Source organism: Emys orbicularis, chromosome 4 (assembly GCF_028017835.1).
Source record: "Emys orbicularis isolate rEmyOrb1 chromosome 4, rEmyOrb1.hap1, whole genome shotgun sequence".
Classification (NCBI taxonomy): Eukaryota; Metazoa; Chordata; order Testudines; family Emydidae; genus Emys; species Emys orbicularis.
The window spans coordinates 128,936,716-128,949,692 of record NC_088686.1 but is presented as its reverse complement, the minus strand read 5'-3'; the positions used below and the strand labels follow the sequence as shown (position 1 = coordinate 128,949,692).

General features: G+C 46.5%; 1 protein-coding gene across 1 annotated transcript in view; it reads left to right on the top strand.

The window, feature by feature from the left end:
- Positions 1 to 1,025: 1,025 nt before the first annotated feature.
- The window catches only part of LMOD1 (leiomodin 1), a 48,635-nt gene continuing 36,683 nt past the window's right edge, over positions 1,026 to 12,977 (top strand). Inside the window, exon 1 of the mRNA XM_065404242.1 lies at positions 1,026 to 1,286. Within this exon, the coding sequence (XP_065260314.1) occupies positions 1,026 to 1,286 (261 nt within the window). The remainder of the gene's footprint in view (positions 1,287 to 12,977) is intronic.

Genomic DNA, 12,977 nt, shown 5'->3' with positions numbered 1-12,977 from the left:
GCCCTCTTATCAGGGCCAGCTGGGCCCTGATTACGCTGGCCACAGCTGTGGCTACTTTCCCCCATCAGCCTACCTTTTCCCAGCTGCAGCCCTCTCCAGGGCTGCTTTAACCCCTTCAGGGCCAGAGCAGGGTGACCACCCCGCTACACTCACCCAATACACATACCAACCAGGCAATAGTTCTCTGCAATTTAAAAAAAACTGTAGCCAGAAATATCCAATGTACTCATGGATTTTTTTGGAAGGCAGGAATTGTATGCGCTTCCAAATGAAAGAATGTAGATTTGCTTTAAAGGGACGGGAGACTGTAAGTGATTTCAGGGAACTGTAAATATATACAGGGAACATTTTGTGAAAATGAAAACTTTCTTAAATGCTGTGCAGGCATATAATGGTCTCCCGCATACTATTGTCAAATTCAGCAGAAAGCTGGGAATTGACAGACTGTGAGTTCCAGCTACACATTTCACCCCTGTGATGGGGAAGCAAACTGTGTGTTAGAAGTAGCTTTAATGCCTTTGCTGTCAGATCTTGAAGTTGCATATGGACACATCCTAAAGATCTGCAGCTCTGGTTCTTTCCTCCCTAATTTCAAAGCCCCAGCCTAGCAGCTTGTGCGTTTTTGCATATTTTCTCAATGTGTTGTCCCATTGCCTTTAAAAGGCTAAATGTTCAGTACTAAATTTGGTCATGCAGCTCTTCCAGATTCCCTGGAATGTCCTCAGGTTTCAAACTCCTCTGATAGACAGAAAGCCCGCCTCCTGCTTTTCCTGATTGGTTTTTCTGAACCAGGCTGTACAGCTGTTAAATGTAATTGGCCAGCTATTGTACCAACCCAGGTCCTCCCTTTATAACCAATTTATCCTGGGTTGCAGTAAGTTAGAGCTGCTTAGATTTAACACTTCAGCACCTGAATGGTGGGGAGGGGGGGGAGTAGCTTCTGGTCTTCTATTATTTAACTAATTTTCCTCCACTCTGTGGCTTTGCATATCGTCACAGCTGTGCTTCACCTACAAACTGCCAAGATGTCCAGGGTAGCAAAATACAGAAGGCAAGTCAGTGAAGATCCAGATATTGATAGCTTGCTGTCTACTTTGTCTCCAGAGGAGATGGAAGAGCTAGAAAAGGAGTTGGATGTGGCTGATCCGGATGGAAATATCCCTGTGGGGCTCAGGCAGAGAAACCAAACTGACAAGCACTCAACTGGCTTATACAACCGAGAAGCAATGCTCAACTACTGTGAAAAGGAGACGAAGAAACTTATTCAGCGGGAACTGTCAGTGGACGTAAGTCACATCTGCCAGTATTTGAGTTGTAAACAGGGACATTTGGCGAGAACTCCATCAGGCTAGCTTAGGGGACAGAATGGAAACTAACATTTAGGAACAATTGGCATGTAGGGAAGTGAGCAGGCATGCTCCATGGCTGGGTTCTGAGAATTCTAAACGCATCCCTTTCTGTTCAGGGGATGGGCAGATGCATTGGGAAGGGGTCAGGGAAATTCTTGAAATCCCAACATTATTCAGAAGTACAGAAGCCCTTGCTACTGCCTGGAAATTTATTTCTGTTTGACTCTGGTAATCTACTAATTAATGTAAGGTTAACATCCTTTGGCAGGACTTTTATGGGAGGCAGCTTTTCCCAACAGAACACACCTCAAGATTTCAGTGCATTAAAACAATCCACAGTTGTGTGTTTCTCCACATTTGTTCTCTTTGGTTTTGGAGAGTTCCACTACCCCGGTCTTTTCAGTTCATCATATACCAATATTTGAAAGATTTCTTGGAATAGCAGAAAAGATGGGAGGTGGGTTTGCTGTCCCTATGAAAATCAGTGTCAGAAGTAGGTGTTGCAGTGCACTAAGCCAGTGGTTCTCAAACTTTTGTACTGGTGACCCCTTTCACATAGTAAGCCTCTGAGTGTGACCCCCCCTTATAAATTAAAAACACTTTTTTATATATTTAACACCATTATAAATGCTGGAGGCAAAGTGGAGTTTGGGGTGGCTGACACCTCCCAACCCCCAGTTTGAGAACCCCTGCACTAAACTATTTGGTTTGTGATTTTTACTGTAAACATAATTCAACTGAAGTTCACTCTTTTGTTAGAGTTGGGTTTATTTATGCTTCTTTTCTATTCATTTCTCTTTCTCTTTCTCTCTACCTGGAAAGTCTCATCAGTTTCTCAGGTACTGTGAATTTCTCTCTTTCAATGGCTTGCTCTCAGCCTTGATGAGGAGTTTGGCTTGTGGCTTCTTGTATGTAGCTTTGATGGAAGCCAATTCCATTTCTCTGCAACATTTATTACCCTCTGGAGTAGGAATACACAGCATTTGCTTCAGCCTTGGGAGGGTGGGGAAATGTTGGCTCGTATTTGCCATTTTCTGCAAGGTTTTTTTTTTTTTTTTTTTGCTATGGCAAACTGGAGCCGCACCCAAAAGGCTGAATGATAGGTCCCTCTACTTGTCTTCAAGCTTCCATGTCCCAGGCCTGACTGTATGTGCTGTAAGAGGACAGGACTGAGGAATATAAACAGAGTTAGCATAGTAAAGGCTTATGTGAAATACCCATGTTAACAGTCTGTATTGACCCTAATTTCTTATTTGTTCCACTTTATCCAGGAACACCTTGAATCTGCCAGCTCACAGCTGAGTAATCAAGCCCTAGACTAGACTGTAAACCCTTTGAGCCAGGGATTGTCTTCTTATGTATTTGTATGGCATTTGTTGTAATAGAGCCTCAATTCTGGTTGGGGCTTCTGGGTGCTGCCAGAATATTAAGGGGAAGAAAATTGCAAATTTAGAAGGAACAAACGAGATATTTGATATCTAAACAAAGAGTTAAATATTTCTCTCTCCCCACTCCCCATGGTTTGAATACTGCTGGGAGATTTGGTCTCACTCTGATGTGGCCTGGCCGTTTTTCTCTAGCAGGGCACTCACTGACTTCCACAATGATCTATATGGGACATTCTGTGTAGGTTGATGGACTTCTGCCCACTCCCAGAGCCTGTACTTAACAACTCACTATCTAGATACTATGGCTGTAAAGTACAGTTCACCTTAGTACCACAGGTCCAAATTTATTCTCTCACTTGCTGACTGGCATGCAATGGGAGATGTGCTCTTTGCAATGTAAACCAGGCCGAATGAAGAATTCCTGTTACCATAAAACAAATAGTTGTGTAAAGAATGGAATCTTGAGTAGGAGTAGGGAGGTTATATTACCCCTGTGTTTGGGTCATATATTTGGAGAAACTACCACTGGAATCCTGTGTCCAGTTCTGGTGCCCACAATTCAAGAAGGATGTTGATAAACTGGAGAAGAGTCGTGAGAATGATTAAAGGATTAGAAACCCCGCCTTACTGTAGGAGTTCAATTTCAATAACAAAAGAAAAGAGTGACTTGATCACAGTCTATAAGGTGTCAAGTATCAGGGGGTAGCCGTGTTAGTCTGTATCTACAAAAACAACAAGGAGTCTGGTGGCACCTTAAAGACTAACAGATTTATTTGGGCATAAGCTTCATCTGAAGAAGTGAGGTTTTTACCCACGAAAGCTTATGCCCAAATAAATCTGTTAGTCTTTAAGGTGCCACCAGACTCCTTGTTGTTTTTGTAAGGTCTAGATCAACAAAGGTCCTCGGGTGCCTAAGTCCAACTTAAGCATTGCTGACATTGTGTGTGCACCTCACGCTAGTGGTCAGGGCACTCAGCTGGGCTGGGGGAGACCTATGTTCACATCCCTGTTCTGCCTGATTTGGAGAAGGGACTTGAACCCAGGTCTCTAATAGGATGGCTTTTTGGTGTGTTGTTTTTTGGATACATTTCACTCCTGGTCAGCTTAGGCAGCTTGTTGGCTTCTGAGATCCCTTTCTTGGATGTCTAACTCTCTCCACGCATTGTATAGGGAGCCTGGACACCTAACACAGGGCCAGGGCCGTAGCAACAAAGAACGTGGCCCCCTCCGAACGGTGGCCCCCTCCGAACATATGTCCGGGCGGGGCCCCTTACAATGCAGAAACTGGAATGCGGTATTTATTTTGCCACTTTTAGGGGCCCCCTTCCTTGCAGGGCCCCCTCCGGTCGGAGGGTACGGAGGGCGCTCGCTACGCCTCTGCACAGGGCTGAAAATTCTGTGAGGTGGCCGGGCACCTTGGAGTTACACATTACAGTGCCTAAGTCCCTTTTTGGAGCCCTAGGTACCTACATGGGGAACAGCAATTTCATGACAGCGGGCTCTTCAAGGTCTAACAGCGGGCTCTTCAAGCAGACAAAGGTCTAACAAAATCCACTGGCTGGAAGGTGAAGCTAGACATTAGTCTAGAAATAAGGTGCAAATTTTTAACAGTGAGAGTAATTAACCATTGGAACAACTTACCCAGGGCTGTGGTGGGTTCTCCGTCACTCGCAATTTAAAAATCAAGACTGGATGTTTTTCTAAAAGATCTGCTCTAGTTTAAATAGGAATTAATTTAGTCCATTGGCCTGTGTTATGCAGAAGGTCAGACTAGATGATCACAATGGTGTTTTCTGGCTTTATGGTCTATGAATCTACCAAATGATGTTAGGAAGGGCTTGTGACAGTCAGCATTCTGCAATGGCATGCAGATTGAAGAGCCCAAGTTCACAGTGAGCATTCAAGAGCTGTCATTTGGAAAGCCTAAATAAACAGGCTGCATGAGATGCGCTGGTTCTCAATAGATTGTAAGAAGGCTTCTGCTACTTCTTGCATTTGGCATCTATGGTGATGGCACATAGTTTTTATTCACAGGCAACACCAACCCTGAACTGGAGTTAGATGAGAAAGTATCTGTAATATAAAGGAAGAGGAAGGAAAATGTGATTTTCGAAAACTAGAAAGCTAGGAATGTTGTCATTAAGGTTAAACTTTAAATAAGTTGGAAATTATGGAAATTCACCCCAGGGGTGTGGGTATGTGTGTTGTAGGGGAAGGACTGTGAGAATGACTCACTTTTCAGAGTAGAAGTGCACAGTAAGAAGAGATTTGAAGGAGAACAGTGAGGTCAGTTGCTCTGTGGCTGGAAGGATGGGGCTGTGGTCCTGGCATCTTGAGGGTGCTGCTTTCTCTCTTAGTTGACCCTCAGCCTGTGGAAAACAAAGCATATTGGCTGTTGGTCAAACTCTTTGGTAAAATTGGCCCAGTTAGATTGCATTGCAGTAATTGGATATTGTGGAGCTAACTTACTACTTCTATTTCCATCCCTGGAGGGAAAACAAAAAATATCCCTCCACCCTTTCCCCCCCGTCTTGGCATTGTTAGGAACTGGAGATTAGCACTTGTGAAAGACCAAGTCCCAGCACTAGCAGTTCAGTGCCTTCTGCTCTGTTGTGGGCCACACAGATCGGGAGAGAGCTCATACAACCACAGTGGCTATCCCCGAAAGCAGGCCACTTTCGTTACTCTCTAGAATGTAGGAGGCATGTACAGAATTACGATTATTTTGTTAGACAGCTTTAGCATACAGGACACAGTTGGAGCTTTCTGATTTGCTCTCCATGTCATCAGTTAATACCATGGCAATAATGCCCAGTGACTACACAAATCACTTTCCCTGTGTATAGATTTTATATCATCATCTTTGGCTGTACATTTGGAGCTACTATTGCATCTTGTGGAGGGGGTGAAGTCACTTAGCTTTCAGCTTTGTGCTTTACAAGCCCGCATGTATTTGGTCTCATGCTCCTGATTAAATAAATCAAGCAAAAATGTTAGAAGCAGAAAACAGAATTGGAAGCACGGGTGAGAAAGGGACGGGGCGAGGACCAACAAGGGAAGGACGTAAAGTTTCTTTTGACTGTAATGACTTTAGAAACGTATAAAATCTTTAAGATGTTTCTAATCTATTGGGTCTGAGTTTCCAGTAACTGGAAATGAGACCAGGTTTTTTTTCTTCCTTAAACTATAGAAAGTGCCTGAATCCGAAACATTGTAGAAAAGGGACACTAATATTAAATATCCAGGGGATTTTCTTTCTAGCTCCATGTTAGAACCTCATGCTGCATGACATTATTGCTAAGCAGCTAACTTTGCAAGGCAGCATGGGTGTTCATAGGTCCAATGACAGGCAATACAGAGCCTCGCAGCCTCCCCAGAGGTTGCCTGGTTTTGCTTAACATTGCAGTGCCTTTTTCGAGGATTACAGGAGGAGGGCTGTTCACGCTAACCCAGGCAGTGGTGAGAATTTTGCTGATATCTCAAATATGCATCTTTTAAAGAGATTTTTACCAGACTGCTAGGCTAAAATGATACTTACCAATGTGGGTGTGGATTGTAGACACATTGCACTTTTCCTGCTGCCCCTCCCCCCCTTCTTAGTAGCAGAGTATTAATATTTATGAGAACTCTTTGAAGCACTTGGAGACCATTCTAGCTCTGCTGTAGCTCTTGTTTGGGAAGAACTGATCAGTTTTCCTGGATCTGGCAAAATATACAGGAGCAAACTATGGTATCATACAGAAAGGGTCTCAGCCCTGCTAACCTTTGAAGTATCTCTTGAACTGATTTTTTTCTGAGGACTAGCTCCAGACACCCCAAATGCCTGCTGAATCTTGGAGGAGTGAGGTGAAAAGGGCAAACTTGGGTAACCATGAAGCTGTTTATAAACAACCCAAAATAGAAGTGAGCTTCTCTGCACTCCGGAGCCAAGTCCACATCTTGGTTATGCATTAATAAACCTTTGTTTCCTGTTGCTAGTGAGTGAAAATATCACCCAGTTCAGTCATTAGCCTTAGGAACAAGTCTCTCTTTAGAAGCACTTATCAGAACCTCAGACCTGCACAGAGATCCATGTATCAGGGGGTTTACGTGAAACTAGGCATTGAGATGAAATTTAGGTCCGGGATCTACAAGAAGATTTCCAATAGCAGAGGGCTCTATAATCTAGCAGACAAAGGCAGCACAAGATCCAATGGCTAGAAGCTGAAGCAGGCTAGAGATGTGGTGCACATTTTTAATGGTGAGGGTAATTAACCATTGGCACAGTGTATCTAAGGAGACGTGATGGATTCTCCATTGCTGGAAGTCTTTAACCAGGATTAGATGTCTCTTTCTAAAAAATAAGCTCTAATTCAATCACAAGCTATGGGCTCGATGCAGGAATCACTGCACATATATGGGGGGGTTTGTTCTTGTGGGGAGAGTATTATTGAGCACCAGGAATTATGCTTTGGGTTTCCTTGTCTCTCCCTCTCTCTCGTTTTGGGGCTTGAGGAACTGGGTAAAGAGTTGTCCTGCTGGGTTCTGTCTAGAGTTATTTCTACTAACTATTTGCCAGACCCTCTCCCCTTCGTTTATGTTCTGCACACACACTATCTCTGGGGACTTTATAGACAGGAAAGGGGGTGTATGTGACGGGGTGGTACACACACACTTCTTTCAAATCCAGATCTGTACCCTTAGCCCTCCTGCTGTGTGCGGTTTATTAAAGTTGTTTTTAATCCACTCAGTAGTGTGCTCACATTACACTCACGTTCCGACATATTTGGGTTAATAAGGTTACCCCCAGGGGATAGCACCTGGTTTGGTATGTGCTGCCCTCGCCATTGGATTCATGTGGCTTCTCTCCTGAGACCCTGGAATTCCCATTGCTGGAGCAGGGAACCAATGACCCCTACCTCTCTGTGCTCCGTGGCGTGCCCCAAGGGCTTGTTCCACCTTCCTGGCAATTGTCATGAGCAGCTTAGGAAGGGTTATATGCTGATGCTATGGCACTCCTTGGACTCCTGCTGCTGGCCTGGGGGCAGAGGATAGGTGGCAAGAAATGGAATTGCTCCAGAAAAGGGTGGGTGCCTGTAGGCTCAGACTCTAGGGTTTAGAACAAAGGGACTTTGGTACCGTAATGCTGAGCACTTCAGTGCTTAACCTTTAGGGCCCCTGCTCCCAATGGAATCCACACCCCCAGGTCAGTTGCATGGGGAGAGATACAAGCGTAAGAATGGGATCCTCAAAAGCCTGCCTGCCGAGTGGGGAGCCACCTAAACTAACCAATGAAAATGCCAAGGAGAAGGGCGTGAGCTAAGCCCCACCCTTCAAAGGAAGCTATGCACCTATTTGTGCTTGGGGCTTTCTGCTGCGAAACCTCTCCTGGGGTTCGATCCCCAAGCTGCTTTTTGCAAGAAACAGGACAGGAAGCCTCCCATACAACCATTAGCCCAGTGGGCAGAGTACACTTGCAGATCCAGTTCTGCCCACTGCCTGCTGGGGAGCAGGGATTTGAACTTGGGTGCCTCAGCTGAGCAGTCTAACCCCTGAGCTATAGACTTTGTCTGGCTCCCTGTGTATTTAACTATTTATATACAGTGGAACAGCTTCAACAGGAGAGAGAGAGAGAGAGAGAGAGAGGGTGACCCGCCCCAGAGCATCCCATAGTCCATTAGCCAGAGCTCTAAAGTTCAAATCCCTGCTCCACAGAGTGGGGAATTGAGCATGTGTCTCCCTTGTCCTGGTGAGTGTGTGAACCAGTAGGCCAAAGGCTGTTGCTACTTCTCTCTCTTCCCCAGTCTGTTTGGGGAGGTTGAGGCATGCTCTGAGCATGCCTTCTGAATTGGGCCCCCAGGCAAGAGGAGGAGGGATAACTAATTTGAAGATCCCGCTGGAGCTTGGGCAGGAGGTAGGCGCCCAGGCACCCTGACTGAGGTGGCTGTGCACAACCTCACTGGCAGAAACATTGGCACTAGCGTTTCCAGGCGTCCAGTTTTTGACCGGAACGCCCAGTCGAAAAGGGACCCTGGCGGCTCCAGTCAGCACAGCTGACCAAGCCATTAAAAGTCCAGTTGGCCACAGCGGCCAGCTCCACACGGCTCCCAGAAGCGGCCTGCATGTCCCTCCAGCTCCTAAGCACAGCTCCACATGCTGCCCCCCGCCCCGAGCGCCGGCTCTGCAGCTCCATTGGCCAGGAACGGCAGCCAATGGGAGCTGCAGGGGCAGCACCTGAGATGAGGGGCAGTGCGCAGAGCCCCCTGCCTGTCCCTAGGCCTAGGAGCCAGAGGGATATGCCGGCTGCTTCCCAGGAGCTGCATGAAGTGAGCAGTGCCTGGAGCCCGCACCTCTCACCCCCTCCTGTGCCCCAACCCCCTGCCCCAGCTCTGAGCCCCCTCCCACACTCTGAAACCCTTGGCCCCAGCTCAGAGCCCCCTCCTGCACCCCAAACCCCTCATCCCAAGCCCCACCCCAGAGCCGTCACCCCTACCCCTCTCTCACCCCAATCCCCTGCACCAGCACCTGAGCCACCTCCCGCACCCAAACTCCCTCCTGAAGCCCGCACCCCCTCCCACACTCTAAATGCCTCAGCCCCAGCCCAGAGCCCACTCCTGCATCCCAAACCCCTCATCCCTGGACTCACCCCAGAGGCCACACCCTCAGCCGGAGCCCTCACCCCCTCCTGCACCCCAACCCCCTGCCCCAGCCTGGAGCCCCCTTCTGCACCCTGAACCCCTCATTTCTGGCCCCACCCTGGAGCCCACATCCCCAGCCCAGAGCCCTCACCCCCTCCTGCACCCCAAACCCCTGCCCAGCCCGGTGAAAATGAGTGAGCGAGGGTGGGGGAGAGCGAGCAACAGAGGGAAGGGGGATGGAGTGGGCGGGGACTCAGAGAAGGGGATGTTTGGTTTTCTTCAATCAGAAAGTTGGCAACCATAATCGGAACCTTCAAGGCTAGGTAGCAGCTGAGCAGGGATTTTGCGAATCTCGTGGTGTCTAAATAATATATGGAGATATACCTATCTCATAGAACTGGAAGGGACCCCGAAAGGTCATCGAGTCCAGCCCCCTGCTTTCACTAGCAGGACCAAGTTCTGATTTTGGACTTAGGCCTAAACTGTCAGGTAGGCTCGTAAGCCCCATTGTGGATCTCTCTCTAGGAGTATATCTACCCCTTCTCTTGCTATTTGCCTTTACAGCAGAAACCCATGGGCCTTGGTGCTTCCTTCACCCTCCACGTCAATAGATTGACTCTTTGCTTTGCCTCTCTGCCCCTTTTACACTTGGTGGGAATTTTAGTTTCTCCTTTAGGGTCCCCATCCATCCACAGCCTCACTCACAACAACAACAACTCCATGCTTTTCACACCAGCCTGAGCAGAGTCTGCATCTTCTTCTATGTGTGAAAAGTGCTAGCACATTGGGGCACTATCCTAGTACCAAAAATGGGTCTCTGTATTTCTGAGCACTAGATAGCCTCACAAAACTTAAAAAATGAACCCTCCCCAAAAGAGAATTTGAGCTACCTCTGCTGAGTTTTCCAACACCTCTGTTATTCCCAATCTTCGGGAATGGTCCTCACATACACTAATGTTCAGAGAGGACAGACTCCCATTTCAGAGCAATTAAACCTTCAAGCGCCTCCTATTGCTCACATGTCCGATGTCCTACAGGAGGTTTTGTCTGAACCAATATGCTTGAGGATTTCCCTATGTTTTGGAGCAATACAGTTTATCTTTTGTTAAATAACATTGCTGCTGGGCAGAACTTTGCTCTTCCGTGCCGTGTTTCGGTATTAACAACTACTGAAAAGAGATCTCAGAAGTAGTTTACGTACTCCAAATGTACTGCATTTGATGCGTCTAGTTTTCAGAGGACAGTTGGAGAATGTAGAGCAATGGAAACATTGGGTGTTATCCCTAAGTGGTGTAATATTGGCTGAAAATCTTTCGTTTTGACTGGATTGCCCCAAGGAACCAATTCTAAGAGAGGCACCAATATATGAAAACAATATTCAGTTGGAGAGCAGCAGTCAATAGCACCAAAAACGTATACTTGAGTTCCCAATAAAGGTCTCCCAAAGGTTCCTACTACTCTCTCTGAATTGTTACTTGGGCTGGTGCAGTACTTCATGCTGTGCAGTCCTGAATACCGGATTAATGCTTGTGTCATCTTTGGAAGACAATGCCACCAAAAGCTAAATCTATGAAACTTTAACTCTGTGTGGAAGCTGTGGAGAGCCGAGAGAGTTTCTTAAATTTCATGGGCATACTCCTGAGCTTGCTATTTTTTCCTGAGAGTGTTTAGAAAAAACATGCTCCAGACTTGAGTAGCTGGGACAGGCTTGAGTGAAATCATAAAAAAAGAAAACAAATGGTTGTATCATTTTCTAAACATGTTAATGATTTTGTGACTAACACTGATGCATGTAAACTCTGCTACTTCGTTTACCAGCCATTTCTGTAGACTTGCCAGGCATGTTCCTTCATCGACTCTGGAGACCATCTCTCTTTCTCCCCTCCTCCCCACTCCCCAACACACACTTCTCCTCCTGTAGACCTTGCTCTGGGCGTTGTCATGGTCTCCTGTAACCTCACTGTCTGGGGTTCATTTAGCCTGGTCTTCAAAGCAATAATAGGATGTAGCAATGACCATGGGGTTGTGCGAGGTTACCCTCCCCGGCTGCACGTGGATCACCCCCTTTCTGTGAAATTGGGGAAGGACAGATGCTGCTGTGGGTCCAGGAATGGGGGAGAGGCAGTGGGACATGCATCCCCCCCCACTAACACACACACACACACACACACACACACACACACACACACACACTGCACTGAAAAGTGAATGCAGACTGACAGGACACTAATGTGTGTCTGTTCTGGATAGGGGCTATTTCAGCAGACAGCAGCTGGAGAATGGAACAGGCAGTGACCACTCTCAATCCCAGGGGCCTATATGTCTCTTTCTTACAACAATTTTTACAAAACACCAAAATGAAGCCTTTGGAGAAACATTCTCTAACAATCTGGAATAGAACAACTAATCCCCGTTCTTTCTCTATTAACTTTAATTATAGGGAATTAAATCCACTCCAGCTTCTGGAATATGGAATAGGCAGGGTATCATAACCTACAATCAGTTCTTTAAAAACAGGGGAAAGACACTTGAGACTTTGCAGGCATGATATATAGCTGTCTGCAGTACCTGTTTGTGTCTTCAGATACTTTGCACTATATGGCTATATTAGTAGAAAAGAGGTTTTTTTGTTTTTTTGTTTTTTTTTGAGGGGCTCATTTCATCTTTGTTCACCTAACTTCTTGATGATGAAACAGAGAAGAATAAGTTTTATTATATTAAATTGCTCATAAATGGAGTTTACCAGCAGCAAAAATTTGCAGCTGATCAGTTTTACACTCCCCCTGTAACTACAGAAAAGGGCACACATGGACTCTGTTCTCAGCCATTCTATAGCTGGTTGCAGAACAGGCACACATCCCGTACTCTGTCATGAATCATAGAAGATTAGGGTTGGAAGGGACCTCAGAAGGTCATCTAGTCCAACCCCCTGCTCAAAGCAGAACCAACCCCAACTAAATCATCCCAGCCAGGGCTTTGTCAAGCCAGGCCTTAAAAACCTCTAAGGATGGAGATGCTGCTATCAAATCCCCTCTCACTGTTGTCTTCTGCAGACTAAATAAGCCCAGTATCCTCAGCCTCTCGTCATAAGTCATGTGCCCCAGCCCCCTAATAATTTCCGTTGCCCTCCACTGGACACTCTCTCCAATTTGTCCACATCCTTTCTGTAGTGGGGGGCCCAAAACTGGATGCAGTACTCCAGATGTGGCCTCACCAGTGCCAAATAGAGGGGAATAATCACTGTCCTTGATCTGCTGGCAGTGCTCCTACTAATGCAGCCCAAAATGCCGTTAGCCTTCTTGGCAACAAGGGCACACTGTTGACTCATATCCAGCTTCTCATCCACTGTAATCCCCAGGTCCTTTTCTGCAGAACTGCTGCTTAGCCAGTTGGTCCCCAGCCTGTAGCGGTGCATGGGATTCTTCCATCCTAAGTGCAGGACTCTGCACTTGTCCTTGTTGAACATCATCAGATTTCTTTTGGCCCAATCCTCCAATTTGTCTAGGTCACTCTGGACCCTATCCCCACCCTCCAGCATATCTACCTCTCCCCCCATCTTAGTGTCATCTGCGAACTTGATGAGGGTGCAATCCATTCCATCATGCAGATCATTAATGAAGATG